General features: G+C 45.8%; 1 protein-coding gene across 8 annotated transcripts in view; it reads left to right on the forward strand.

Annotated features, from left to right (window-relative positions):
• CUX1 (cut like homeobox 1) overlaps positions 1 to 27,834 on the forward strand; it is a 259,697-nt gene that overhangs the window by 168,259 nt on the left and 63,604 nt on the right. For 4 of the 8 annotated variants that reach the window (XM_081172847.1, XM_081172850.1, XM_081172848.1 and 1 more), the window contains exons 15-20: positions 697 to 1,368; positions 6,275 to 6,340; positions 11,927 to 12,028; positions 13,692 to 14,521; positions 15,483 to 15,648; positions 18,488 to 18,544. The exons of 1 other annotated variant lie outside the window; for it this stretch is intronic. In XM_081172847.1, coding sequence (XP_081028973.1) covers positions 697 to 1,368; positions 6,275 to 6,340; positions 11,927 to 12,028; positions 13,692 to 14,521; positions 15,483 to 15,648; positions 18,488 to 18,544 — 1,893 coding nt within the window. The remainder of the gene's footprint in view (positions 1 to 696; positions 1,369 to 6,274; positions 6,341 to 11,926; positions 12,029 to 13,691; positions 14,522 to 15,482; positions 15,649 to 18,487; positions 18,545 to 27,834) is intronic. 3 more of the 8 variants (XM_081172851.1, XM_081172854.1, XM_081172849.1) reach the window with 2 other exon arrangements.

Below are 27,834 nucleotides of genomic sequence, written 5' to 3' on the forward strand. Positions count from 1 at the left end.
CTTGTTTGCTTTTCTCAGAGGCAGGGGATGTTGCACATGCCTAAATATATATATATATGGGTGGATTTGTGGAATTTCCAGGTGCTTCTTTAGTTTGGGTTTTCGCAGCTGGTGACAGCTGTATAAATTGGGCACCCAGGTGGTTGTTTCATTCTCCCAGTAGCGTCTCAACTATACTTTGGCATTATTCGAGCAATGATTTCTCTAATCCGAGTTTCATCTGGCATTTATAAATGTTTGCTGCATTTGGGTTCAACCAAGGTCTGTTTTGGGGACAAGACAACTTGAATGGGAGAGGGGATACTAAAGGGAATATATATTTTTTCCTGTGTCAATGAAATTACTATTATTTTTTTAAAAAATTGTATAACTGCACTTCATGTCATTGTTCAAATGTTAATGTGTGAAAGGGGGATTCTCCAGGCTGCAACATACAAGAAAGGTGCAAACATGAAATGCATGTTGTTTGTCTTGGGGGCCTTGTTTGGCTTATTAAAATTTAAAGAAACAAAAAACAAAACAAAAACAAAAACCCAAACCACCTTCTTCATTGGCCCTTATTTTAAAAAAAATTAAAAAGCAAAACACAACCTGCACTTTTTTCCCTTTTGTGGGGCAAACTCTGCATTTTGGTCTTGGTTTTTCCCCCCTCCTTTTTGATCCCCCATAATGCATTATGTTTGACCTTCCTTGTAGGGTCAGCCAGGAGAAAAGGGAAAGACCAGCCTGAGAGTCAGCGTCCTGCAACCTTGCCGGCCTCCCCTCCTCCTCAGTTACCCCGCAATGCAGGGGAGCAGGCTTCCAATACTAATGGTACACATCAGTTCTCACCAACGGGTTTAAGTCAAGACTTTTTCAGCTCATCCTTGGCAAGCTCCGGCTTACCCCTGGCTTCTACAGGAAAATTTGCACTAAACTCTCTCCTCCAGCGCCAGCTTATGCAGTCCTTCTACTCCAAGGCAATGCAGGAAGCAGGAAGCACAAGCATGATTTTTTCAGCAGGTCCCTACAGCACAAACTCCATATCTTCCCAAAGCCCCTTGCAACAAAGCCCGGATGTCAACGGCATGGCCCCGTCCCCCAGCCAGTCCGAAAGCACTGGCAGCGCCTCGGAAGGCGAGGAGATTGACACGGCTGAAATTGCACGTCAGGTCAAAGAGCAGTTGATCAAGCACAATATTGGACAGCGGATCTTTGGACACTATGTCTTGGGGCTCTCGCAAGGCTCCGTCAGCGAGATCCTGGCTCGGCCGAAGCCTTGGAACAAGCTCACGGTGAGAGGCAAGGAACCATTCCACAAGATGAAGCAGTTCCTGTCGGACGAGCAGAACATCTTGGCGTTGCGCAGCATCCAGGGAAGGCAAAGAGGTGAGTGAGGCATTAGCCACCGGCTTTCCTTTCCATTTCTGTTCTTGGTAGATGGGAGGCCCTGTCAACAGGACTTCCTTCATCTGGTGGTTGAAGAGGTCCATTTGGCTTTCACCTCTTAAGCCAATTATTCTTTGAATGGACCGTGGCAGAGAGAAGTGGCAGAGTGGAAGTTGGGACAGTACGATCCAGTGGTTATGTTTGCCTGTGCTGGCCCCATACAATATAAGGTTCCCATTGCCATCTGTTTCCATGGGCCAATGCAGGAGAGCATCCCCATGAATTGCGCCATGTGTTTATTAGTGTGTGGGGTGGTCCATTTTGATGTTTTAACTCAGGCGCCCAAATCTCTTGGGCCCGCTCTGATTCATTGGGTATCCATGAAACAGGGGTTTTTGTTTCTTTAAGTATCTTAAATGTGCAGAACTTGGAAAACGTGGTGTTCCCGGCGTAGCAGAAACAGCGTCTTTTGCTGTACCATCCTTGAGTGTGTATCTATCAAAGTAGTTCATTTCCATTGTAGTGATTCGATGACTCTGCACTCATTCGATAAAACTTGAATGAATGCAAGTGAGAAGTTTTGCCGCTTTCAAAACTCTGAATTCTCAGCAGAATTTATGGTCAAGGGAAATCTGGTCCAGCCCTCTCTGCAGGTTCCCCAAGTCAGACCCACAAGTATCCACCCCACTCTCAATACAGGCCTAATTGTGCCACAGTAAACTCTTGCCCTCTGCTTCCGGACCAAGCAGATTCATAGAATGTAAAATAATCAGAAACGTGTAACATATTTTAAGATGCCAAAGCGCAAAGCAAAACTGTTGGGGATGGGGAGAGGATGGCTATTGATCTTCATTAACAGAAGGGGTGATGCAAAACTCTTAAGGAGCCCAAACAATACTGAGACAGTTATTGTCATCCTGTCTCCCTCCGCTACCAGGTTCTCTGTAAAATCCACTGAAATAACACACCTTTGCTAAATGTTGTCTTTGTGCAGCTTCTCTGCAAATGGTTGCATTTGTTGAGAGAGAGCTGCCACTATTTCATGTTTCTCTCGCTCACCCTCACCCCCTTCTTTTCCTGGTAATGGCTCCCGTACTAACAGTATGTGACACAAGGTGATGACATTGGGCTGAGCATTTCCCCACCCCTCCCATCTCTGGCTGTCAACAGGAGGCGTGGGGGAAATGTACCGCGTGACATCATCACTGTGTGGAGAGGGGCCAGATCCTATGGTAGACCACAGGCTGCGCATGCATGAGGTCCCAGGTTCCAAATGCACCTAGCTAAAAAGACTGAGCCGCTGGGCAGCCGCTGCCCACCAAAGTAGAGCTAGATGGGGCAATTGCCTGGTTCACTATAAGGCATTGATAAGGCACCAGATTTTTCAGCTAAAGGGATCTTTGGTAGCAGGGCTGGGAAAGACCCCAGAAAGCTAATTGTGGGGTGGGGGGGGAGACGTTTTCTCCAACCTTTTCAGGCTTGTGATTGTCAGCCCAAATCAGGGCTATTTAAGGGGGGAGGGCTAAGGCTTGTCAGAGGGAAAGGCCCAGGTAGTATGTGTGAGAAATCAAACAAATTATTTAAAAATCACAAACTCTGTTCCAGTGAAAGATAAAATCTTCAAACATAAATTCATGACGCTCTTTTCTTCGAATGAACACATTTATTTCCTGGCTTTAGCTGCAACCAAGTCATGAATTATATCATTCCTCCAAGGCGGGTCAAGGGGGTGCACATACATGGGTTTTCCTCTCCCCCCCCCCATCCAAAAAAAGAGAGGAAACGACCACTTCTCTGAAAGAAAGAGAAGGCTAAGAAAGAATGACTGGCCCAAGGCCCCCCCCCCCCAGTGAGCTCAACTGGGAAATTGGGGGGGCTAAAAAAGGATAAGTGCCTAAAGCTATACACTTGTTTATTTGATTTGATTTGATTTATAAGCCCTCCCTCGATTCTGAGTGATCCCAGAGTGGGTTACGGCATAAAACGAACATAAAGCAAATCACACTATCCAGGTCAGACACACCAATTACTATAAAAACAGTTTTAAAAGTCAAGTGCAAATTGCAAACTCAGACATATAACAGACAGCAAACTCGGACAGCGAATAGTGCTGTTCCTCAAACTTCCCAAAAAGCTTGGGCAAAGAAGTGACGATGTGGCTCCACCATGACAAAGACCCTTTCCTGCTTCACTGTGTCACCTAGTTCACCTGCCAATGGGGCAAGATGAAGAACCTAACCTGCTCTCCCCTAACACACATGGTTAATCCAGCTGGCCCCCAAGGTGCATTATGGAACCCACTTCCTGGATTTTTTATGCTGTTTTTTAAAACACACATCTAGACTTTAAGAAGCATTTACTGATGCCAAAGCTTGGAAAAACCATAAGGGCATCAACGCTGGAAGCGAAATCACAGGAACATAGGACGCTGCCTTATCCCAAGTCAGATCATTGGTCCTTCTAGCTCAATATGGTGCACACTAATTGGCAGTGGATCTCCAGGTTTTCAAACAGAGATCCTTCCTGGCCCTAGCTGGAAATGCAAGAGGTTAAACTGGGACCTTCTGCAAGCAAAGCATGTGCTTTATCACTGAGGCAAATCTAATTTAAGGGTGTTGATCTGTACACTAGCCTATACAAATAACAACTGTGGTCATAAGAATGATAAGCATCCTGTTACTGGGTGCAAGCTAAAATTTTACAGGAAGGGAAGGAATGAAGAGCTGTCCTGTTCCAAAACAGGCTCTTGTTTTCAGGAAAGAGGAGTGCTGGAAACTCATCGCCAGAAGGAGCTGGCTTAAGGGAAGGGAGAAGGGTCCACCTGTCAGTGGTGTTAGGGAATGGGGGGGGGAGGTTTTTGCCCCCTTGCAGTGCCATCCCAACTGCAGGGTTTTGCTTTCCTCTGCAGGAATGAGGCCTTTAAAAAGCACTTATCTGTGCAAGCTTTGTGCACATGCCCTGTCAGTTGCATTTAAGGATGTGAGTGAAATCATTCACATCACAAACTTCCTGGTCCAGTGCAGTAAGTGTAGCTGAGTCAGCTTTGTATGCACACCCAGTCATACTGAGTCCATGCCAGCCCATTGACATGTGCTCCAGGACAGAAGTACCTAGTGGCCTGGTAGGTGCAGCCAGAATATAAGAACATCAAGAGTATCCCTGCTAGATCTAGACCAAATGCCTTTCTAGTCCAGCATCCCATCTCCTATCATGGCCAGATGTCTGTGGGAAACCCCCAAGCAGGAGAGCAGGGCAATCAGACTCTTCCGCTACTCTGTGGATTGGTATTCTAAGGCAAGCTCCCTCTGTTCCTGGAAGGGGATATTGCCATCATGACTATTAGCCCTTGATAGCCTTATCTTGCGTATAACATGTAAATGGGCCAGTTCATGTGAAGGTGCAGGTGAAGAAAGTTTACATGGGTAAGGGCCTTCCTTGTGTCTTGTCCTTAAAAATCAGACTTAAACCAGAGTCCTTTTTGTTGGGAATAACCCAGACAGAAATGCCCAGGTGCCAGACAAGTTTACTTATGTATGCAACCACAGTGGCCCGCATTCTGTTGGCCCCAAAACGGAGAGTGAGTGAGGTCCCTTGTAAAGAGGATTGGCAACTTAAGATGTTAGAATATGTAGAACTTGCAGGTACAACACACAGATTAAGAGAGCAAGAAGAACATATATTTAAAGAAGTGTGGAAACTATTTATTGAATATATAGAAAATAATTGTACATCTGAAAACACTGACAGCATTAAGATAAATTCAACAGAGTAAACAATATTTGATTGATGTGAAAGTGGAAAATTGATTTGAATGGTTATAGTAAAATATGCAGGAAAGTATGGTATGTAATATGAACCATGGAAGGAGAAGAAGGTAACTCAGTGGATATTTTAAAGCAGGCATCCCCAACCTGCGGCCCTCCAAATGTTTTGGCCTACCTACAATTCCCATGATCCCTAGCTAACAGGACCAGTGGTCAGGGATGATGGGAATTGTAGTCCAAAACATCTGGAGGGCCGAAGGTTGGGGATGCCTATTAAAGTTTGTAATTCCAATGGCTAAAGTGAGAAGTCAGGTTTCCTCCTCCTGAGCTCCCTCTCATGGCACATCGTGGCCAATCCCAATTGTGATTTGGAAAATTGTTCATTATTAGAGAAAATAAAGAGTATCAAAAAGCTGGCTGCTGGGAATGACTAGCTGTAAGGATAAAGATGAGGATGTTCTTCCACTCCTCTGCCAGCGCCTGTATTTCATTTGTTGCTTATGGTGCATCTGGTTTCCCCTACTTAGCATCATGTGCCAATCTGAAAACCCACCCACCCCGCAAGAGTATTTTGGGCAGAGGACCTCACTGGTGCTGCTACGCAACAGTACAGTACTGTATTGCAAAATGAGCTCCCCCCCCCCTCCTAAGATGAAGCTGCATTCATTTCTGATTGGCGTGATTTCATTTGACAGAGGTTTTTGAGAAAAGGAGAGCGGAATGACAGCAAGTTGCAAAAGATCACTCAGAGCTTCCCTTTGTTGCCAGGGAGTGGTGTGGCACCTCGTACTGTGTTCTCCTCCTTTGGGCTCTTGCAAGGATTACTGACCCGTCTTCATCTTTTTGTACCTTTTTAGATGTTTATTTATATCTTTCTAATCTCCTTTCTGAGTGTAGCGGTAATCTTCATTAACCAACCAGCCTGCCTTGCTTCCTTTCCAAAGTAGCCAGCTGCTCTGAACAGACCTGGGGTTTTTGTTTTTTGTTTGAACTGCTTGATTTCACTTCTGCCCCCACTCCCCATCTCCTTCCTCCCGAGCCCCTGGTTAGCACAAGGCAGTTCTTGTTGCATCTCACAGCCACGATTGTCGGAACCACCCTCCCCTGATTGTTTTGTTCTTACCCAACTTGTTTTTCAACAGAGAATCCAGGCCAGAACCTGAACAGGCTATTTCAGGAAGTACCGAAACGAAGAAATGGGTCGGAAGGTACGTCACAGGCAGGTGTTTCTCTTCGCGGTCAATCTCTGGGAAGTGAAGTGTGCTTAGCTGTGTCTCGTCTTTGTTGTTGTTGCTCAAAACGCAAAGGGTGCAGTTTGATTCTGGCCTGGAATCTGAAAGAAAAACAGACGGTGGACCCATGCAGACACAACACTGGCTCCCTGGAAACCATGGTTTGCAGCTTCAGGGCCAGCCTTCAAAATGCTTCTTCCTCTCTCTGGAACAGTGCTCCCCACTTCCTTTTCCACCATTAACATGATTTTGTGTTGCATGTGGACCAAACCATGATGGAGCTTAATTATAATAAATACACTCACAATCAGATCTTGATAGCAGCGTTTGGAATGGATCTGCAAGTCCTCATTATAGGGACAAACCCGGTTAGCATCGTATCAGTGTACATGAAACATGGTATCATGTTAACATGGAAGAAAGGAATTCCTAACCTAAATTTAGGTGGGGGGAAAGAGTGAGAGAGAGAGAAATGTGCATTCCTGAGGTTGACTCCTGATTTGTGAACATGGTTTTCAGGTAGCCAGTGTTTCATCTGCATTGGGGCAGTAAGTATAAAACAAACCATGGGTTAGCATCAAGAGCACTTGCTTCTCCCCTGCTTCCCTCTAATTCTACTGCTGTACTAACTTGTCTCCTTCAAATAGAACTCCTACCTCACAACAGAGCTAAACCTTATTATCATTTATGTTGATCTTATTGGTATTGGTATCTTGTCCTTTCTCCAAGGTTGGCAGCCATGGGAATTCCATTTTATCCCCACAAGGCTGGGAGTGAGTGACTGGGCCAAGGTTGCCCAATGAATTTCATGTCTGAGCAGGGATTTAAACCCTGATTTAATACCACTCTGGCTTTTATAGCCACTAAAGCAATTGATTACTTTGGGGTTACTGGACACCCAGTTGTCAATCATAAGCAATACTGGTGTGAAAGGTATGTGTGTGTGTGTGTAAACTGATCCCTCTAGGAAACACGTGTGATCCAAGCCATGTTCCCTTCTGCTCTGGTCTTGAACAGATGACAAGGGTGCTGCATGCTGTCGTCAAATGCGTAGATCTGCAGAGTGTGTCACAAAGCTGGAAAAAAATGAGAGTTTGGTAGAGGGCAAGGGATTCCTGTACCAGCTATGGAGGGATTCAGAGGTTGTGAAGCCTTGTCTCCTGCTGCAAGCTGAGTCATTGATAGGAAATGCAGTGCTCAGGTGCTGCCAAAAATATTGGGCATGGGACGCTGCGAGCCGCTTTAGTAAGACACAGAAATGGCACCGTGCAGCTCTGAGCCATACCCACTTCCTTGCTTGAAACCCCATTTGGGTTTCAAGCGTTCTCCAAGTCAAGAACTAGCAAAAGGTTAATATGGAAGATTGGTGTGGGGGTGAGCTTGGGCCCAGGAAGTTCTGAATTCAAATCACCCCTCAGCTGCAAACTCCCTCATGTTGCCTTAAGCAAGTTGTTTTTATTTATTTATTTTAATAATAATAATAATAATTCCAATGCTAAAGGTGACTTCCAAAGCAGTATCAAATGCCGAATACTGCTAGATTAATGCATTTCTTTTCTAGGTGTCTCTTTTTAAAGAAATTGAATTGAGACTTCTGTCGTAAGCACACTTGCATCATGAGTCCAATGGTGCTTACTTTTGAGCAAGCCTCTATAAGATTGAGGTGTAAAGCCTGTTTTAGAGAGCGGCAGATAGAGCTGGAACCAAATAAAAGCCAGCATTGTTGGTTAAAAAGGCAATTCAAAGGATACTGACTTTGATGGGCTGCCTCCTGAGTCTTGGGCTTTTTTCCAGTGTGCCCCCTACCCACTTTCTCTCATCCAAAGCTCTCTGAAATAAGGGCCTCTGTGTCTCTCAGCCTCCCCCGTAGAAAACACCTTCTCCCATAGGACCCTGAGTATTAAGATCAGCTGCAGAGGACCTACTATTTGCCCTGTCTTTGCTGTAATTTAGATGAGCAAATGTGATAGGCTGAAGTTGCTGTGGATTTTGTATTTGACCTGTGCTATTATGGCTTAATTTTATCAGTTGCCTTGGAAGGGCTAAAAAGGAATTGGTATACAATAGCTAAATAGAGAATATAAATAGGCATTGCCTTTTTAGCAGTGGCACCATGACTGTAGGCTGCCCTCCCTGGAGAGATTTGATGCGTCCCTTACCTTTCTGTTTGCAGATGAGAAATTAAACCTTTTTAATGTTTTAATGATCATCTGCTTTTAAGCTTTCACTTTAAACAGCATGGTACTTTTCATCCCGCTATATGTACCGTTTTTGTATTCTCGCTGTTCTAACTTTTCTGGCGTTAGTTTTCCACTTTACCGCTGAATGCCTTATTTTTAACGGAAACAACAAAGAGTCTTGTGGCATCTTACATATTAACATACTTATTTTTATTTGTGTGCCACCTCTCCACATTTTAAGCCATGCTCAAGGTGGCTTACAAGATGAAAAGAATACGTAACTACAACATAACAAAAGTAGTCGTAAACAATAAATAAAACATTAAAAATACACAACCAAACTGAACAATTTCCGCCTAAATCACACCACGATCTAAAATATAGATACAGCAACTACCCCACCCCCCAAAATCCCAAACAGAACCCTAACCCCCAAAAATCTGTTCAGCAGTTCAACCTTTGTAGCTGGAGTCAGTCAGGGTCCTGCCCTCCCAGGCCATCTGGAAAAGGCTTGCGAGGCAGGGAGTAGGTCCTGCAGGACTCACAGCTAATGAATTTATTACAGCTCAAGCTTTTGTGGATGTTGTGGCGTGTCATGGATTTGGTGAAACCCGTGAAAGTTTATTCCGTAATAAATTTGTTGGCCTAGGCTCTTTGCTGTTTGTGTTGCAGAAGATGACTCCTTTGGAAGTTATTTTTACAAGCCACTTCAGGTGTATTTTACAGAAAAAGTGGACTAGAAAAATAACATTTATTAGGAGAATAATACTGCTGTGGCTATCTTTAGAGGGTAGTACATCTAAGGATTATTGAGATGAAGTATATGATGCCCTTTGAACGGTAAAGAAAATATACACATACACATACACACACATATATCACAGTAATAGTAATCTGAGGCATCTAGACATTTTATGCTTGTTGATTTTTCTCTTGATAGGGTCGGAAGTCAGCTTTTAAATTTTTATTGAATTTGGTGACAATTTTTTAAAAAATATGGAAAATCAATAAAAATAATGGGCAAAAAAGGTGATTTTTCTCCACAGGCTTACACTTTAAAGTTCATATGTTGTTGATTTATTTCATATGTTTATATACCGCCTTTCTCCGATTCAAGGCGGCTTACGGCATTTAAAAACATCATTATAAAATACAAAGGATTATTCTGTGATTCTGAGTCCTTGAATAGGGCTTCTGTGTATTTCACAAAGCAGAGAACATGTGCGGTGCTTAAAGGTGCCTGTCATATTATTTACGTAAGCCAAGCCATCAGTGGTGGCTGGTCTCATTGGGACTGAGAGGGCAGAAGGCAGGGAGCCCACCAGTAGGTGGTGCTAGAGCCAATGACAGGCCGAGCCAACTACAGTGGGACCTCGGGTTGCGGATGTAGTCTGGGACAGAGGCACATCCGCAACCCGCAGCGTTTGTAACCTGCAGCGCTGCGTCTGACGCAGCGTGACGCAATTTAGCGCTTCTGCACATGCATGAGCGGCGAAACCCAGAAGTAACCCTTTCCAGTACTTCCAGGTTTCCCGCGATCCGCAACCTGAAGACACGTAACCTGAAGCATTTGTAACCTGAGGTACCACTGTAATTCTAGTTTTGCCCCCATCTACCTCCTCCCTGCTGAATTCTACAAGGGCAACCCAGGAGGAAGCTGACAGGCAGGGTCACCCCTTGGACTGGTTGTAAGTCAGGAGATAGTGAGGGGCTAGCTAAGGACAGGCTGAGCGTGGTGGGGCAGTGCCGCACTTACCCCACTCCCCACTGCAAGCCATGCCACGCATTTGTTCCTGATCCTAGATTCTGTGACCCTGAGAAGACCCCATTCATACAGTCCTCCTAGGGGAACTCTTCCCATTTCAGCTCACATTATTACTTTCGCACTGCTTACCTATGAGTTTATAAGACTAGTGTACAAAATAGAAAATAGATTGTAGCATAACAGAGAATAAAAACTGAATTGGTGTGAATCAGCTACTGGGGTGCAAGCAGAGGCGTCTCTTCCATTAGGCAAGAGATGGGCAACTGATGGGTGCCGTCAAGAGCAGCAGGAAAAAAAGACCGCATAGAACTGGCCCTGATGGGATTCACTTGCAGCTCCCATTCATTTTAATAAGGCTATTGTGGGAGAACTTTATTCTTTATGGTTCTCTGTATCATGGGGGGGGGGGAGAGATGAATGCCAGTTGGATTTTTCCACCATGGATGCCAAAATACCTTGGGGTAACATAAGTTGCTGCCACTTACCACCCAAACTCTAGTAACAGTCCCTAGTGCCCTGGAGACATAAGGGACAGGAGCCTAAAGTATTCTGCCTTAGGCACCCTCCTCATATCCACGTACAGCTTAAGTGCAGGAAGCGTGTTCCTGTATCACCGAAAAGGAATACCATGGTACGTTTTTTAATCAAGGGTGATGGCACAAAAACAGCTTTCAAAATTTTAGGATTTTTCTGCCTCTAGTTTTCTAAAAAGAGAGAATTCATGCTTAAGGAAAAATTAGAATGATATTTTGTCATAATGCCAACTTGGAGAGTGACCAAGATATTTCAAGTGCTCCCTCCCCCTCCTTATGTCCGTTTCCTATTCCAGCCTGCAATACTGTGCTATATTCAGAATAATATTTTGCTTTTGAAATCTAGCAGGTTTTTCCTTTTTTTTCAAGAAATGTGAGAAAGAACATGCCAATTTGTGCTTTTTAATAACTCTTTGCATTGCTGGTGGGTTGAAAAGAACCACATGTTTTTAAATAGGTCACAGAAATATTGTTATAAATCCTTGTTGCAAGATTACAGTGCTAGAAAACTTTGCCAAATTATCTCGAGATTCAGAGGAGTTTGAGAGGGCGAAGCACAATGGTGAGACACATGCTTCACGTGCAGAAAGTTTCAGATTCATTCCTTGGCACCATAAGTTAAGAGGATCTCGGGTGGGAGGTGATAGGGAAGCCTTTTCCCCACCAGATGTAGGAGACAGTGCCTGGCTAGATAGCACGGATCAGTATATTTCTTAGATGTGCGCCCTACCTCTTGACCAGAGTCCCTAAAGCGGCTCACAACACATCCATACATTACATTGCACCATTTTTTAAAAACCCAGATTGCGCAGGGAAAGATAGAATTCAAGGGAAGAGCGAAGACAATATTAAAAAGCAGAATTGTAAAATTCTCAACTGGGGGCGGAGGGCGGCAGTTTGAACCTGCGAAGAAAATACTGCATTTTGCATATGCATAGGAGTACCAGATGTGACTGCAGCTCCTTGTTATATTTATTATGTTCCTCTAGTTCTCTCAAAGTGCTTCGCTGACAACAGATTTTGAATGGAAATGCTGATCCCCAAAAAGCTGCTTAACAGCTGATCATTTCCCCCTTTCTTCCAGGTAACATCACCACAAGAATCCGAGCCACAGAGGCAGGCTCTGATGAAGCTATCAAATCCATCCTAGAGCAAGCAAAAAGGGAGCTGCAGGTACAGAAAACAGGTAGGAGCTTCCGGTTGGAGTGACCCTGAACCTCAGGATACCCTGGAAACTATTGGCAAGAGACTTAAGAGTGTGCAAAAAACTTTAACCTGCCTGTTGTGTGCCACTAAAGGGTTAAGAAAAAACGTTGCAGTGTCAGGGACTTTTTAGTTTAGAGCAAAGGTGAGTAAGGGATGACTTGATGGAAGCGTCTAAAACTGAATGGCATGCAAAAAGTGGATGGAGATAATGAAGTGGAATGTTGGAAGTTTCAGGAAACTTCAACAGTTAAACTGGTTTGTGTGCGGGTTTAGTTATGCACAGAAAGTTAATTGAAATATAATAATGAAATATATTTTTCATATTCCCACATTAATATTCAGTGGATTTTATTCTGCATTCTTCTCAGTTTGGTCACAGAGAAAATGTGTGTGAGAGAGAAAGGGCGATTCCTACATCTCATGGAAAGCAGAATGCAGAGATGAGTGTTTGAAGAAGCCTAGGAACACAGTGGTTTCATTCAAACATCACACTACAACTTAGCACAAATTTGCAGGCTCCTGGAGATGAGTTGGTGTCTGCTTTGCTCTTCCCCAGTCATTCTGTTGCACTGATCTAAAGCCATGGTTTGCCATAATGTCATCCAAACCTGGGCTCATGGTTTAGACTCTCTAGACTTCCCATGAGCTGTAACCAAGGTTTAGGGCTTGTGGCTTGTCTAGAAGAGCTAAACCATGAGCCCAAGTTCAGATAAGATGCTTAAGCCAAACACAGCTTGGCTCAGTGCAACAAAGCAGTAGAAGAATTAGGGAGGAGGGAAGCAAACTCCTTTCTGCGAGTCCACACTCGTGGCAAAGCCGTAATTTTGCATGGTGTGACATGCAAACTAGGCCAATGAAGTGAAGCAGGACAGAAAATATCCAAGGCATGGGTGCAGTGGGTAGGAGAGATGCAGAGGAAAAAGCAAACCTCAACTCCATTGCAGGGGCAGGTTGCTGAGTGCTCTGTCTTCTTGGTCACAAATTATCACAGCTTTGCTGTCTTCATGGTTCCCTCAAGTGTGTGCTGCACTATATGAGCGGCCCAGTAGTTCAGAATGAGAACCATGTCTTATTCTTTTGATATTGCGTGTGATGTTGGTGACATCACAATCGGTGTCCAGGCGCAAGTCTGATGTCTGTACGACAATAGCAATAGCAAATTGTTTGAAAGTCAAGGAATGCGTTACTCTTTATTCTCTAATATAGAGAACTGGAATGATTAAAACATTGATAAGTAAGATGTTCATATAATCATAGACAACAGAGTGTTGAAAAGTCAAGGACTATTGACCATTCACCAGTAATTCTTGGTATTTTGTGGGGCATGAAAAAGCTAAGGGAAATCTCATGCATACTGGTAGACCTCAGGGTTCCAATCAAGTAATTTTGGGAACGAGACACCTCTCTCCTTTATTTCCATCAGTTTCTAGTAAAGGGCTTGCGCAGAGGTTGGCTTGCAAATTTCAGAAACAACCCTTCTGAGACAAACATTGGAGATTAACCAGTAAATGACTTTTTCTCTGGGCCTGCCTCTCTGGTTTGCACCACGGGGTGGGGCAGCAAGAATTTGATTCCAATGTGTTGGCAAAATCAGTTACGTGGGCCACAACATCTCACCATGCCTTCTTTGTTTATCCCCATAGCTGAGCCGGCTCAGCCACCTTCCACCTCGAGCACTGGTGGATCCGACGATGCCATCCGCTCCATTCTGCAGCAAGCCCGGCGAGAGATGGAAGCACAGCAGGCCGCCCTCGAACCTGCCTTAAAAGCAACCCCTCTGTCCCAAGCTGAGATCTCCATCTTGTCCCCAAAACTTGTCCCCACGCCCGCCATTTCTTCGGTCGCCAGTTATTCCCCCCTGGCCATGTCCTTGAAGAAGCACTCATCATCTGTGGATTCCAGCATCTCCTCCCTGCAGACTCTCTCTGGTCTGAAGAAGGAGGCCCAAGAGGCCCCCATCCTGGACCTCCACGGGATGTCTGATTCAACGCAAGGGGTGCTGAGGCACGTTAAAAATGAACTGGGGCGCAGCGGGGTGTGGAAGGACCACTGGTGGAACACTGTGCAGCCTGACAGAAGGAATGCCGCCCCTCCAGATGACCCCAAAGTGGAGGAAACCACCAGCGGTAAGGAGAAGGCCAGCAGCCAAACTCGGTCGGACCGTAACCAGCAGCTTCAAGGGCCTTCCTCTTCGGACTACTGGAAAGAGTGGCCCAACGCGGAGTCACCCTATTCCCAGAGCTCTGAACTGAGTGTGACAGGGGCGAGCCGCAGTGAGACGCCGCAGAACAGCCCCCTCCCTTCCTCCCCCATTGTCTCTTTAGCAAAGCCATCTAAACCTTCCGTTCCTCCATTGACCCCCGAGCAGTATGAGATTTATATGTACCAGGAAGTGGATACAATAGAGCTAACCCGTCAGGTCAAAGAGAAGCTAGCGAAGAACGGCATCTGCCAAAGGATATTTGGGGAAAAGGTAAGCGCTTAGCTGGAGCTAGTTTGTTGGTTTGTGTGCCTTGTGATGGTGACTTTATGACCGTCAGGGACGTTATCTGCAGAAGGGGAGAATGGCAAATTTATCTGATTTATTAATTTGCATATTTCATTCATCTTCTTGTAAGAACCTATATTTTTCAAAGAATTGGGCTTTGAAGGAAAACCAGAAAGAGGGAGACTCTCCACCAAGAGGCTTATTGGGAGTAAGAGCCACAGAATTGTGGAGGTGGAGATGGTAGAGGAATGATGCCAAACATCTATTCCCTGCTTGCTGAGTGGCAGAAAACTGCTCGGTGTCTTCCAGCACAAGGGTGTTGTGTGAGTCCCCCGGGTCATCTTCTTTGGCGATCACTCGTAACCGAGTAGGATTGTCTTCCATAAACACAGTTTTAACAATGAGTCCGTAAGTGACTGTGGAGGCCAATTCTGGATCTTCACGTCCTTCCACAGTGGGGACATTGGTTTCCAGGCAGGAGTTGATCACAGTGTGGATTTGCCAAGCATGCCTTCCTCTTAGCACATTTCTCCCTTTTGTCCTGATTTTGAGTGTCTTCAAAGCCCAGGACACTTTGTATCTGTTGGATAGCACATGGAACATGGGCAGTAAACACCCAGCTGCATTTTCCACTTGTCTTCCTTCCGTGTAGTCCCTTTGCTTCAATTCTCCCCCCCTTGCTAGCTCAGAAGGGCAAACAACAGGTAACCAGAGATGCGGCTGAAGGCATTCATAACAATAAGAATGGTTAAAAGTGCTGTTGTGGCACCCTGCACTCTTCCTGCCAGCAGGTTGAAGAAGGCAGAGTGTGGCACCATCTCTCCTCTAGCAGGTGTCTCTCTTGAGGAATAAGAGCTGCATGTAGTCTGCAGGCTACCCCCTGATCTTCCCAGTTCCCGTCCAGGGCACTGTTAATCCCATGTCCTCTGTGGTTGCTTCCCTCCAGGTGCTGGGCCTCTCCCAAGGCAGCGTCAGTGACATGCTGTCCCGGCCAAAGCCATGGAGCAAGTTGACGCAGAAAGGCCGCGAGCCATTCATCCGCATGCAGCTCTGGCTAAACGGTGAACTGGGGCAGGGAGTCTTGCCATCCCAAGGGCAGCCCCAAGGCCAGGGTAAGTAGATAGTTGGACTCTTTTGGTGTGTTTTTTTAATGCCATACAAAGGCTTGGCTTTCACAGTGTTTCCTTTGGTTTTGTACCCTTCCATTTAGACTGTAGTGCTAAATCTTTTTCAGCTGGAGGGCTGCATTCCTTTCTAGAGACTGTTTCAAGGTGGGAGGGGGCGAGCACGTGCAGGATGGGACCAAAGTCACAAACACAACCCATTCACACTCAAACATCTCTTTCTCTCTCTCTTACACACACACACATGCATAAAGCATCAGTGGTTGTTGTCTTTACCCTTCAGAGAATAGGTAACTGGGTTCCTCCAGAGCTGCCACTCACTGGTGTTGAGAAGGCAGCTGCTGTTTTGGTGTGTTTTCCGGCTCCTGGGCAGTGTCTGAAAGGGGAAATGCCCTGCAGTAGGGGGGGGAAACGCAGCCTGATGTGTGTACAACCCTGTGGCCATGACCACAAACGCACTTTCAGCAGAATCACCCCCTCCCTTACTGGTTTTGCATAAGATGACAGAGTGGACTGCAGCTGCCATCTTTCCCTTATCTTTGGGCCTGATAAGCTCCCCAGTGGGTGAGTGGTTGCCCTACCTTTGGAAACCACATTAAGGCAAGAGGCATCCCACCAAAAAAAGCCCCATAAGTTGGGCTTCCCTAAGGAAGAGCTAAGCAATTCCAGGAAAAGGTAAAGCTGCACTCTCTTTCAATGCACTCATGCCTGCAACCTGTATGCCTCCGTAAATGTGCTGGACGGAGGGTACCTGCATCCCTTGGTGGTGTTTCTCAATGCTGGGGCTTCAGGAACTCAAGTTGCACCTGTTTTTCCGCCTCCCTTTCCTTCAGCATCCTTGCCTCAAGACAGAGGGCACAAGTTAGCCTTGCAAAGTGGTCCACTTAACTGTGGACTTATGTGGGAGGCTTGAGCTATTCCTTTCTTTGCTTAGAGTCCTTCCTTTTACAGTTAAAGGGCATCGGGGACTAGAAGTGAGTTGGTCCACCCATCCTCCACCATCCTATTCAGAATGATTCCACGTGAATCCGATTAACTTGGAGGACATTTGCCAAGTGTTGGAAAGTAATTTGAATTTAATTTGGATCCATTCTGAATCAGCAAAGCCACTAATCCTCCATCTAACCCCCTGACCCCAGACATCTCTAAGAGTCTGATGGGGCTATCATACAGCCTGCACTTTCCCTACCCTTGACTTGCAAAAATGGGGGTGGGGGGCTAGAAGTAGCTGCTTTAATAGGGCCAGGAATATTTGCAGCAACACATGGAAGCATGGAAACTGCATGCTGTGTGGTCCTGGGGCTTATCACAGTGCTTCCCAGGAGCTCTCTCAGTCATCCCACCAGCCTTGGGAAGTTTGCATATAAAACCATCTACTTCAGATCAGCCCAAACTCTGGAGGGCTCTTGGATCCTATTTCAAATGGATCTAGAATGCAGATGCAAGAAATCCAATACCTAGCGCCTCAATTTTAAGATTCCACCCCATCAGCAAGCAGACTCAGTGCCTAAACTAATTAAGGTAATTTTCAGGCTTTGCTTCTATGCAGAGAGAATATTAAATGCCTTTCAAGGGGGAAATTTTAACAAAACTGGTGCATTTGGGCAGGATTTCATTGGATAGTTTTTCTTTGTGGTCGAAAGCACCAAGTGGGTGTGGAAGAAAGGCACAATTTCATTAGGATGAGACTTTAAAGGGCTTGGCAATGGCCTGCTAGAGAGGGCATTCCTAAATTATCTGAAAGAAACTTAAATATGATGCAGAGACTGTTGACCATCACAAGGGAAGGTCCCGTGGTTTCTGGCATTCGCATGTTGGGTGAACAGCTGAAATCATAGAGGATGTTGACAAAGGGCTACTTGATAACTGTCCAGTTAATCTCTGGATTTTTCACACTTACTAGATTTTACAGAATTGTCCACTTCCTCTTGTGATTGTCAACACTGCATTTGGACACTTCTTGTAATATAAATGTTGAACCACACAAGCAGAAGTAAAACTGGCTGCTTATGAGGCACTTAACTGTGTGGAACCAGCCTCAATTGAGCAGCAGGAATCCTTTATTTGCCTCTTCTGTATTCATGGTAGGGGTGAGCGAGAAAGCCCTTCTTGTTCCATCAACCAGGCTTGCCTTGCGCACCCTGGAGCATCCATGCACAGGTATCACATTTTAATAGGGTGCATACCTAAATCACACAGTCTATTCCTCAGTCAGGGGTGGGGAAATGAATCAATCACACCATTTGGGCCTATAGGCATTGGATTTTACATATGTTGTGCCCTTTGCAAATGTAGTATTTGGGAGTGTTGCTCCATAGGCAAGTTCTTGCTCCTCTGCCATATGTAGAGAGCAGATAACTGTGGGTATCCTCTGTACCTGCCCTAGAGTCTCCTCCAAACCATCCCCTGGATCAGAGATGGGGAGCCTGTGGCTCTCTAGATACTGCTTACTACAAAATCTCAACATCCCAGACTGCTGGTTATGTTGGCTGGGGCTGAGGAGAGTGCAACAACATCTGGAGAGTTGCAGGTTCTCCACATCTGATCTAGGTTTAAAGTAGGGGTGTCTAACTCCAGGCCCTCCAAAAGTTCCTGGAGTCCAGCTTCAGCCCCAGGCAGCATGGCCAGTGATCAGGAATGATGGCAGTTGCAGTTCAGCAACAGGTTCCACTTTCCTGGTATAAAGGAATGGGAATTGAGCTGGTTTGATATTGTGCTGCTTTTCTCTGTTAGTCCTGGGCCATTTAATGACCCTCATTTTGCTGGCAAGTTGTAGGCTATGTTCCTCTCCTATCTCTTCCTGATAGTCCTCCTTTTCTTTCTCCAGTTCTTCACTCTGTGTCATCACTGCAAGATTCCCTTCAGCAGGGATGTGCAAGCTCAGGTAATCAGCTGCTTTCTTACAAAATCTTTTGCTTGGTTGCGTTGTGTTTTGGCTTCTTCATGGGGCGTGGGGGAGCAACCTTTGTTCCATTCCCTTCTGTTGTATTGGAGTTGCACCTTCCATTTCCTGGATTTTTTACCCTGCAAAAAGTTAAAAGGTTTAATTCCTCATTTTCCCCCAGTTACTCTGTCTTTGGTTTTTGTTTTGTTTTGTTTTTACTTGTTAAAGTGCATAGCCTTCCTTTTGATTCAGGAATTTCATTATGTTTAAAATCCACAGTGCAGCAACTAAAATCTAACTAATTGAGCAGCATCAGACAAATGACAAACACAGCTTAACACACACACACATGCACACCCCACTTTTAGCCTAGAGGTCAAAAAGGAGGGAGACAAACCTTTCTAATAAGGGAGTTTCAAAGCTTGGGTGCCACCATCGAGAATGCCTCGTCCCAAGTAATCTTCTACTGAGTTTCTGGAATTAATAGCTCCATGTGTGTTGTCCTTTGGGTAGCAGAGGTGTTCAATGGATTGTGTTCATTCGGCTTGGGGTGCGGTGGGGGAATTCCTTGGTTTTGTACTAGATGACAATTCAAATTAGAAAGAGAGTCCTATGACTCACATTAAGTGCTACAGGATCATAGCAGTTGAGGGTGATGGATAAGCCAATACATCTCTTGTTCAGATTTTGCCTCTGCGATGAACTTCATAGGTAGCCTTTGTTAAACTACTCTCTCTCCCATTGGCTGTCTCTGTCCTTCCTCTATGTGAAGTATAGGGGTAGTTTGCCTTAATGGTCACTATCAGTGGTCTTTCCCTGCTACTTCTGGTGGCCTGTGACCAGGGGCGGAGGAAGGAGGGTGTGGTGGGTATGGTCCACCCTGGGTGTCACCACTGGGGGGGTGACAAAATGCCAGGTGGCACTCATCACAGGGCCTGCAGCACACCCAAGCCACACATCTCTCCTGGGAGTGACGCGGTGGCTTGGGTGCCTGCAGGCGCCGCGCTGCCCCAAACGGTCTGCCTGCTGCCTCCCCCCAGCTGTAGGGCAGCTGAGTGGGAGGAGGCACGCAGACTCCTCGGAGGCCCCACAAAACATCCTGCCCCGGCCCAGCCCGGCCCACCCCATGGGCGGCTGGCCCTGCCCCTGGGCTCAGGGCACGTGTGCTGCCCCAGGCGCCCAGTTGACTTGCTCTGCCGCTGCCTGTGACACCCCAGTGTCAACCACCATGTTTTATTAGAAGACTGTGCACTTGTGAATTCTGTTTTAAGGCAACTTCACTGTACAGACTCTTCCCTGGAGTCGATCCACAGAAAGGTGTGCTAGAAGTGACTGGCTAGTCAGTTTGACGGTGCTGCTTTGTAAGAGAGTTTTTATATAGTTCATTCACAAGGCATCTTCTTTTCCCATATACTGGTTCTAACGTTATAAAGACTTGAAGACACAAGCAGGAAAGCAGAGCTGAACTCAGTGTGCTCATCTTCATGGTGTGTGTATCACCCTGGGTCTGCCCGTCTCCATTCTAAAATGGAACTCTTAATTTGTTAATACAGTCCAGGGTAATCCTGGGGGACTTTCAGATTTCTCGTTTTATTTGTCTTTCTTTTTGAGTCCCATTCATCATTCCAGGCTTCATGCTGCTCAGGCAATTGTGGTTGTTATGGGGTGCAGTAAGAGGTGGGGTTTTTTCTAAAGTGAAAATCCTGAGATAATTTGTATTGTGACATGCACAAATCCATTTTGGTGAAACTTCTGGCAGTGATACTTCTTTCTAACATCACAGGGAGGTGTGGCAGGCGAAAGAGCCGCTGGCTACCAGTGGCTGGGCTGTTCAAACCCTGGAAAGGGGAAAGGCAGGGTAAAAAGATGTAGGAACATGAGAAAGCTTGGAACCTTGTTGGACTCCAATTCCGTCAGCCCCAGCCAGCATGGTCAGGGATGATGGGAGTTGTAATCCACAGGTTTCCCTGCCTCTGCAGTATGCCAAGGAAGATGTGGAGATTAGGGAAGCATGTTGGGGCTTAGAAGAGGGAGTGATACAGCAGGAGTGGGCAGCAGAATGGAGAGGGGAAGGGAAGCTGGGTGAAGCTCTGGGCAGAGAGAAGAAGGAGCACATGGCCAGGAGCTCAAAAGATGAAAAACCTCATAATTGATTTGAAGTAACCGGTCAAATTATTGACTGCAAGCCTGTAGCTGCTTATATGGCACTTTAAAGCCACAAATCTTATAAAGAGACACTCTTCTTCCAAAGAAAACATTTCCTTGGGAAACTCTGGTTCTGCATCTGCAAAATGTGAATTGTGGCGTCCTATTCTCACTGCCATGCTCTTTGGGGAACAAATGAAGCTGATTAAAACAAAAAAACAAAAAAACTGTTGCATGTGAAAAGTGCAATCTGGAGGATAATTTAAATTGGCATTTGCTCTAAGGCTCCTTAGGAAGGAAGTAAATGTTGAAGCAGAGTTCCTACTTGAAGGCAGCATTTTGGAGAGGGTTTTGTGCAACTTGAGTTAAATGAATTATATGTGTGAGGACATTGAACTAGGTTCCACTTACAGTTTTCCATTAATAATTGGGCTGCCTTGAAACTTAACCTGGCAATTCTAAGATGGGAATATAAATTCTGGGGACTGGTATAAAGGGTCTGCAAGATTAAATTTTATACCATTCTGCGAGGGGACAGTTTGATTTTGTTACCCATCCCAAAACATTGGGATTGGGTGGAGCATAGATCTGTGGTTGTTTCTAATGATTTATAGCAAAGGTGGGCAGACCTCTCCCTTGTAGGATCTACTTGGTTTGTATTCGAACCCCAAGATCTACCAACCAGAGCCAGGTGTAAAATACGTTTAGTTAGAGAGCAGAGTGCCTCTGAACACATTTAGAACCTTAGGTGTTGGTTTACAGTAGCAGAAATCAACTGAGTTCACAGTCCTTTTGCACAGAAATCTGCTTCTTTTTAGCTTTCTTCATTTCAGCAATGTATCTGAGGTGGAAAAAAGTAAAGGGAGGGTGGTGTTGTTGCTGTTGTTAAACAGTTGGGAGTCAGAAACTCTTGCCAATCTGCCGCCAATGACCTAGAGAATTTCCTGTTGGTCCTAATCTACCTTCTGCATGCCCCTGCCTTATAGGCACAGTACTCAGAAATCTAGCTGCTTTGCTTCCCACCCCCTTTACCTTGGGCCTGTCCTTAAAGGTTCTTTCATCTGTTGTCTTTCAGTGCTTAATAGTTTTTGGATGGTCAGCATACAGGGTGGCCCAAAAGTAGGAATAAAGGTAAAGGGACCCCTGACCATTAGGTCTAGTTGTGGCCGACTCTGGGGTTGCAGCGCTCATCTCGCTTTACTGGCCGAGGGAGCCAGCGTACAGCTTCCGGGTCATGTGGCCAGCATGACTAAGCCGCTCCTGGCGAACCACTGCAGCGCACGGAAACGCCGTTTACCTTCCCGCCGGAGTGGTACCTATTTATCTACTTGCACTTTGACGTGCTTTCGAACTGCTAGGTTGGCAGGAGCAGGTACCGAGCAATGGGAGCTCACTCCATTGCAGGGATTCGAACCGCCAACCTTCTGATCGGCAAGTCCTAGGCTTCTGTGGTTTAACCCACAGCGCCACCCACGTCCCTAAAAGTAGGAATACTTTTAATTAATAAATAAAAGGATTGTTTTTCTTTACTGATTTTGTGAATGATGAGATCTTGAGTCAAGAACAAAGAAAGTGGATTCTAAAGCAGTATGCCTACTTTTGCCACCCTGCTAATTGTCTTTACTGCTAATTATCTTTACTTAGAGAATGTATACTGCTGTCTTCCTCTCCCCCCCTTAGAGGAGCTGATACAATGGTCAGGTAAATAATAAAGCACACCAGTGCAAGTAGATAAATAGGTACTGCAAGCAGTGGGAAGGTAAACGACATTTCCGTGCGCTCTGGTTTCCGTCACAGTGTCCCGTTGTGCCAGAAGCGGTTTAGTCATGCTGGCAACATGACCTGGAAAAGCTGTCTGCGGACAAACGCCAGCTCCCTCAGCCTGAAAGCAAGATGAGCACCACAGCCCCATAGTCGCCTTAGACTGGACTTAACCGTCCTGGGGTCCTTTACCTTTACCTATGCTAACATCTAAAACTGTAAGTCTAAAAGGCCTGGGGAAATGAAAAGGTCTTCCTCAGGTGCAAAAAAGAAATCCAAATCATTACCAGCCAAGTCTCCCTAGAGGAAGTATTCCAGTGTCAAGGCTCCCCAAATGAACTAATAAGTTCCTTTTCCACCCACAGCTCCCTTGCCTTCCTCTGCATCTTCTGCCCCTCACCTTCTCCTCCTTCAGCCTCTCTGGGATCTTTCCTATCAGCTCTTTCAAGCTAATGACTTTGGGGTTTCTAAAGAGTACAGAGTTTTGCCATGCAGGAGGGCTTGACATCTGCCCTCTGCTTGCTTGAAGAGCTGCTAGTTTACCATCACACAGTAAGAGGGTCAGAGCTAGGGGGACAGCACCAGGCAATCTGCACTTCCTTGGCAGCTGGTGGAAGCAGCCGGGAATGGCTCCTGACAGACAGGTGGCATTTCCCGTTGGGTGCCGCTGCAGCTGGCAGGGGGTCGCCTTAGCACTGGGCCGCCTGAGGGAGCCTGCCTTCCTGAAGGAGCTGGAGGGGAAATGGCATTGAGGGCTTGTGAGGTGAAGGGTGCATGTCTGAGCATGAACTCCGGCACTTCCTTGGATGGGGTCCCAGAGCGAAGCATAAACAAACCTAGGTTTAGATCCCTGAAACAAAGAAAATTGTTTCCTTGCTAGGAAAGTGAGTGCCTTGCATCTTTTAGTGGTTCTTTCAGAACGGAACCTTTAAAATAAAATTTGAAAATAGCCTGGATCAAACCATTGGTCTGTCTAGCCCCAGGCAATCTACTGTGGCTCGTCTTTCAGGCATGCAATCTGAGCTATTTTTCCTGGGATTTGGCTGTGAGTTCTTCTGCTTACAAAGCATGTGCTGTGAGTCCTCCTCTGAAGCGCCCATCAGTCCACCTAGCCTGACAGCAGCTGTATAAGGCCTCAGGTAGTGACTGTTCCTTAGACCTCCTAGAACCTGAGATTCTTTAGCTGGAGAATTCAGGGGTGGAATTTGGAAGCTTTTGCATGCAGATCAGTTACTCTGATATGAAGCACTCGGTCGCTTGGTCCATCTAGCCCAGCTTTGCCCCTGGATTGGCAGTGACTCTTCATAATCTCAGGCTGAGGCCTGCTGCCTGGCATCCTTTAAAATAGCCTTTCCCCACCTCATTCCCTCCGGATGTTTTGAGCTACAACTCCCATCATACCAGCCAGCAAAGCCTGGGATTGAATCCAGAGATCTTCTTTGCGAATAACAGTATATTTAAAACCACTTCAGAGCTTTTGTAAGGGCTCACAGGATTTCTTGCTTCTCCATACAAATGACATTCTGACACACCAAAATTCCATCATTCCTCAGAATAACAAATTATTTCCATTACTAGAATTTTGTCACATAGTCTTGCACTGAGAGCAGGTAGCAGACGTCATCTCTCCTTTCCCTCTGTGCCCCTCCATATCTTCTCATACTATCCATTTATTTATTTATTACTTTGGTTGCATTTTTGATTATTTTCTCCCCTCCTTTTCCCCACCCCCAACTTCCCATTTAGGAACTCAGATCCTAAAATAGTGCCAATTTCAACTGGCAGATGTTTTGTGTGCCCTTTTGCAAAAGGGACTGAAATTAGCCTGTCAGTTGGTACCTAAATAAAGCAGCTTGAAACTGCCTTTTGTCCAAAAACTTCACAATTGCTACCCTCGGAGGTTGCAATGTTTTGTTTTATCTGATGGGGGGGCAGAAAGAACATATTATGCAAGCAATAGCCTGGAAGCGTAGGCAGGAGAAGGGATGGCTGCAAATAAACGTCCCAGGCACGATCCAGCAGCAGCAAGCCCTATCAGGACCTTTGAATCTAACTGTGATCTAGTCCCAGTGAAAGAAGATTGGCTTATGAAGATGGCAGAACATGCTGAGTTGGGTAGATTAACTGTGAGAATTAAAGAACAGAATGAAGAAAAAAAGCTCAAAAAAATGGAAATATTTTGTGGATTATTTGAAAAAAAAAACCAACCTATGGTTATGTTAAAACATATGCAGGATTTTAAGTATAGCAGCGGATGAGAATTGCAGTTTAATAATTTATAATCAATGTTTATGATGAGTAAAATATAAGTAATATAGCAGCTTTATAAGGTAAGAAAAGAACACCATGGGAAGTCAACGGATCTGAGAGATTTATTCTTTGTAAAATTTGAAAAGCTAATTTAAAAAATGTTATTAAAAAAGAATCTAGCTGTGATCTGGACATTGAGTAGGAGGTTGCAATGGCCAGGTCAGGTTCAGGCTCAGAGCTAATTGCTGAAGATAGGAAGGCCATTACACCTGAGCCTGTTAGGCAGGAGCCCCCAGACAAACATCCCAGAAGCTGTAGGGCCAAAGCCTTTCTTGCGTTTGAAGAACCAGAGTCCTCCCAACACATATCACCAGTCCAGTAACACAAGGGAGCGTATCAGGAGGGAGCTTATGAAATGGTGCCCATATTCAGGCCAGAAAGCTGGCCCTTTCAGGCTCCAATGTTCTCCTCGGGGGGGGGGGGTAGGCTTGGAGGAGGCAGTCTGGAGATGGAGGCTGAAAAGGCCCCAGTCTTATCCCAACCTTTGTCAAAGCAAGTTGCTCACTTAGAGCAACCGATTTCCAAACCTTGCTGCAGTCTCCATGGTATTCAGCTTCGGACCAAAACATGACAAGTACTCTCTTGCATAAGCCCCTTCCGTTTCAGTGAGGCTTGTGCAGGACAAAATCTTATTTGACTGGGCCCCAACCGCTGGGAAGGAGCCAGTATTACAGTGCCTCAATATAAATCTTGCAGTGCAGTGATGTCTGGAATACTGTGCACAGTCCCAGTCAGTTCTACTCAAAAATGGCACCGCAGAGCAGGAAAATATGCCAGGAGGAGGGCCAGTCAGGTGGCTGGAGCGTACTCTCTACCAGCAAAGGCTAAATCATTTGAGGGTTTTCCGTTCAGGAGAAAGACAACAAAGTGGGACACAATCATGGGTTATAGACACAATGTGGAGAAAGTGGATAGAGATCCCCCCCCCCTTCCAATACAATAACTTGAAATTCATTGGTCATGAGGATTCAGAAATGACACGTCGCAAAACAGGGTTTTATCCCTCCTTCACGATACTGGAACCAACAAAGATGGAAGGCCTTCTTCACACCATGCACAGAATTTGCCGCCATAAGATTTAGCGATGGCTGCCAACTTGAATGGCTTTAAAAAGGGATTTGGTGCATTCAGGATGGTCTGCCCATCCAATGGTGCCTGTGTGCTGCTCTCTCCAGGATGAGAGGCAGCGAGGGGGACAGAAACAGCAGGGGAAGCCTATAGTCTTCATGTCCAGCTTACGGGTTTCCCAGAGGCATCTTGGTTGGCCACTGTGAGAAACAGGATGCTGGGCTATAGACGTGAGTTTTCATCTGCTCTTACATTCTTAATATGTGATTAATTTATGGAATTTAGTGCTACAAGATGCAATGGTGGTTGCCAGCTTGCCGTAAGAGGAGTCGTTTTGTCAATTGCTGTTAGCGTGGTGGCCAACTGGGGCCTCCATATTCGGAGGCAGCATGGTGCTGAATGTCAGTTGCCTTCATGCCGTGCTTCCAGCTGACCACCATAAGTAGCAGCCTTTAAGCTCTGCTGGGGAGCTCCCTGGAGGCATCTCTTTGGTCACTCTGGAAAAGAAGAAGCTGGACTAGAGTACCTTCGTCCTCATCCCTTTAATGTTCTTTATGGTTGCCGTTTTCCTTTTCTTTCATGTTTATAATTAGACACAATTAAACACATGTGAGGCTGCGACAGACAGGGACTGCTTGTTTGTTTTTCGGCTTTGTGCAGCACGTACAAAAACGTGGGCGCTTTATAAATAACGGGAGGAGCAGCAACTCCTGGAGAAGTTCTCCTACGTAAGCCTCCTGTTTGTTTCAGCGAGGTTTGCCCAGGCCAGGAGAACTTCCCAGTGATCTTCTCTCTGTATTTTTATCTTCTGTTCCGGCAGAATTGATTTCCTGCCACCTCTTCAACCTATGATTATTTAAAATGAGAAAAGTAACTTGAAAATGCACTAATTGCAATGGGGAGGGGAGGGAGCAGAAGAGAAGGGGGAACACTGAGCAAGGGGAGAAGAAGGGAGGGAGGGAGGGAGGGAGGGAGGGAGGGAGGGAGGGAGGGAGAGAGAGAGAGAGAGAGAGAGAGAGAGAGAGAGAGAGAGAGAGAGATTTAGGCCCAGGGCTGGGTTAGCATTGGGACTCCCCAGGGGCAACAGAAAGATGTTATAATCAATTACCACATCATAACACTGATGTATGATAATTACTGAGTCTTCCTCCTGAGAGAGTACAGCATTTGGCTGGGATGCGGCTCGTTCATGGTCCACTGCCTGATTAATATGCAAATAATAGGCTGATTGCATGATGAATGCGGAAAATGAGTTGGCTGATAGCGCATCCACCGAAGCGGGAAGATGATAAATTACTTTTTACTGACTGTCCTACATTTAAGTATCCTCTCTCAACAATTTTTTTTAGTCACAAATTAAGGAAAGCAGGATGGCGCAAATGTGAGGATGTGTAAAATAATGTACCTTAATAGCTTTTATTATAACTTCGGGGCGGTTTGCAGGAGCATTGTTCACTCTTGGAAGCAGGGAGGCAAATATTCACAGAGTGAAAAAGAACCAGCCTGGTTGGCAGCAGTCAGGGGCTTGTGGTAAAGAATAACCTCCCAAAATAGAGGGAGGGGGTCTGAATGGGGGTGGGTCTCCTTGTCCGCAGAAGTCCTCTAGTCCTCAGCATATCTAGTTGAAGGATCTTGGGTTCCTGAGCTGGGGAAGGCCCCTACTTGTGCCTGAGACCTTGGAAAGCTCCTGCCAGCTTGAGAAGACCCCACTTGGCTAAATAGATTTGTAGTGTGACCATGTAGAAGGCAACAGTGGCCTTTGCTGGAGGAAAGTGGTCCATTCCTCTGAAGTACCATGGTCAAGTTCCAGGTACCACATTGTAAAAAGTATCTAGACAAATTGGTGTGGGTTGGGTGGATGGCAGTGAAAAGGGCCAGTGGTAAGGAAAATTGGTTCTGTGGGGAAAGGTTGAACGAACCAGGTGTGTTATTTAGCATGGAGAAGGTTTTGTGGGGGGTGGGCATGATAGCGTTCTTGAAGTACCCAGAGGGCAAAGACTTGGCTC

The sequence above is a fragment of the Podarcis bocagei genome, assembly GCF_964188305.1.
Source record: "Podarcis bocagei genome assembly, chromosome: 15".
Taxonomy (NCBI): domain Eukaryota; kingdom Metazoa; phylum Chordata; class Lepidosauria; order Squamata; family Lacertidae; genus Podarcis; species Podarcis bocagei.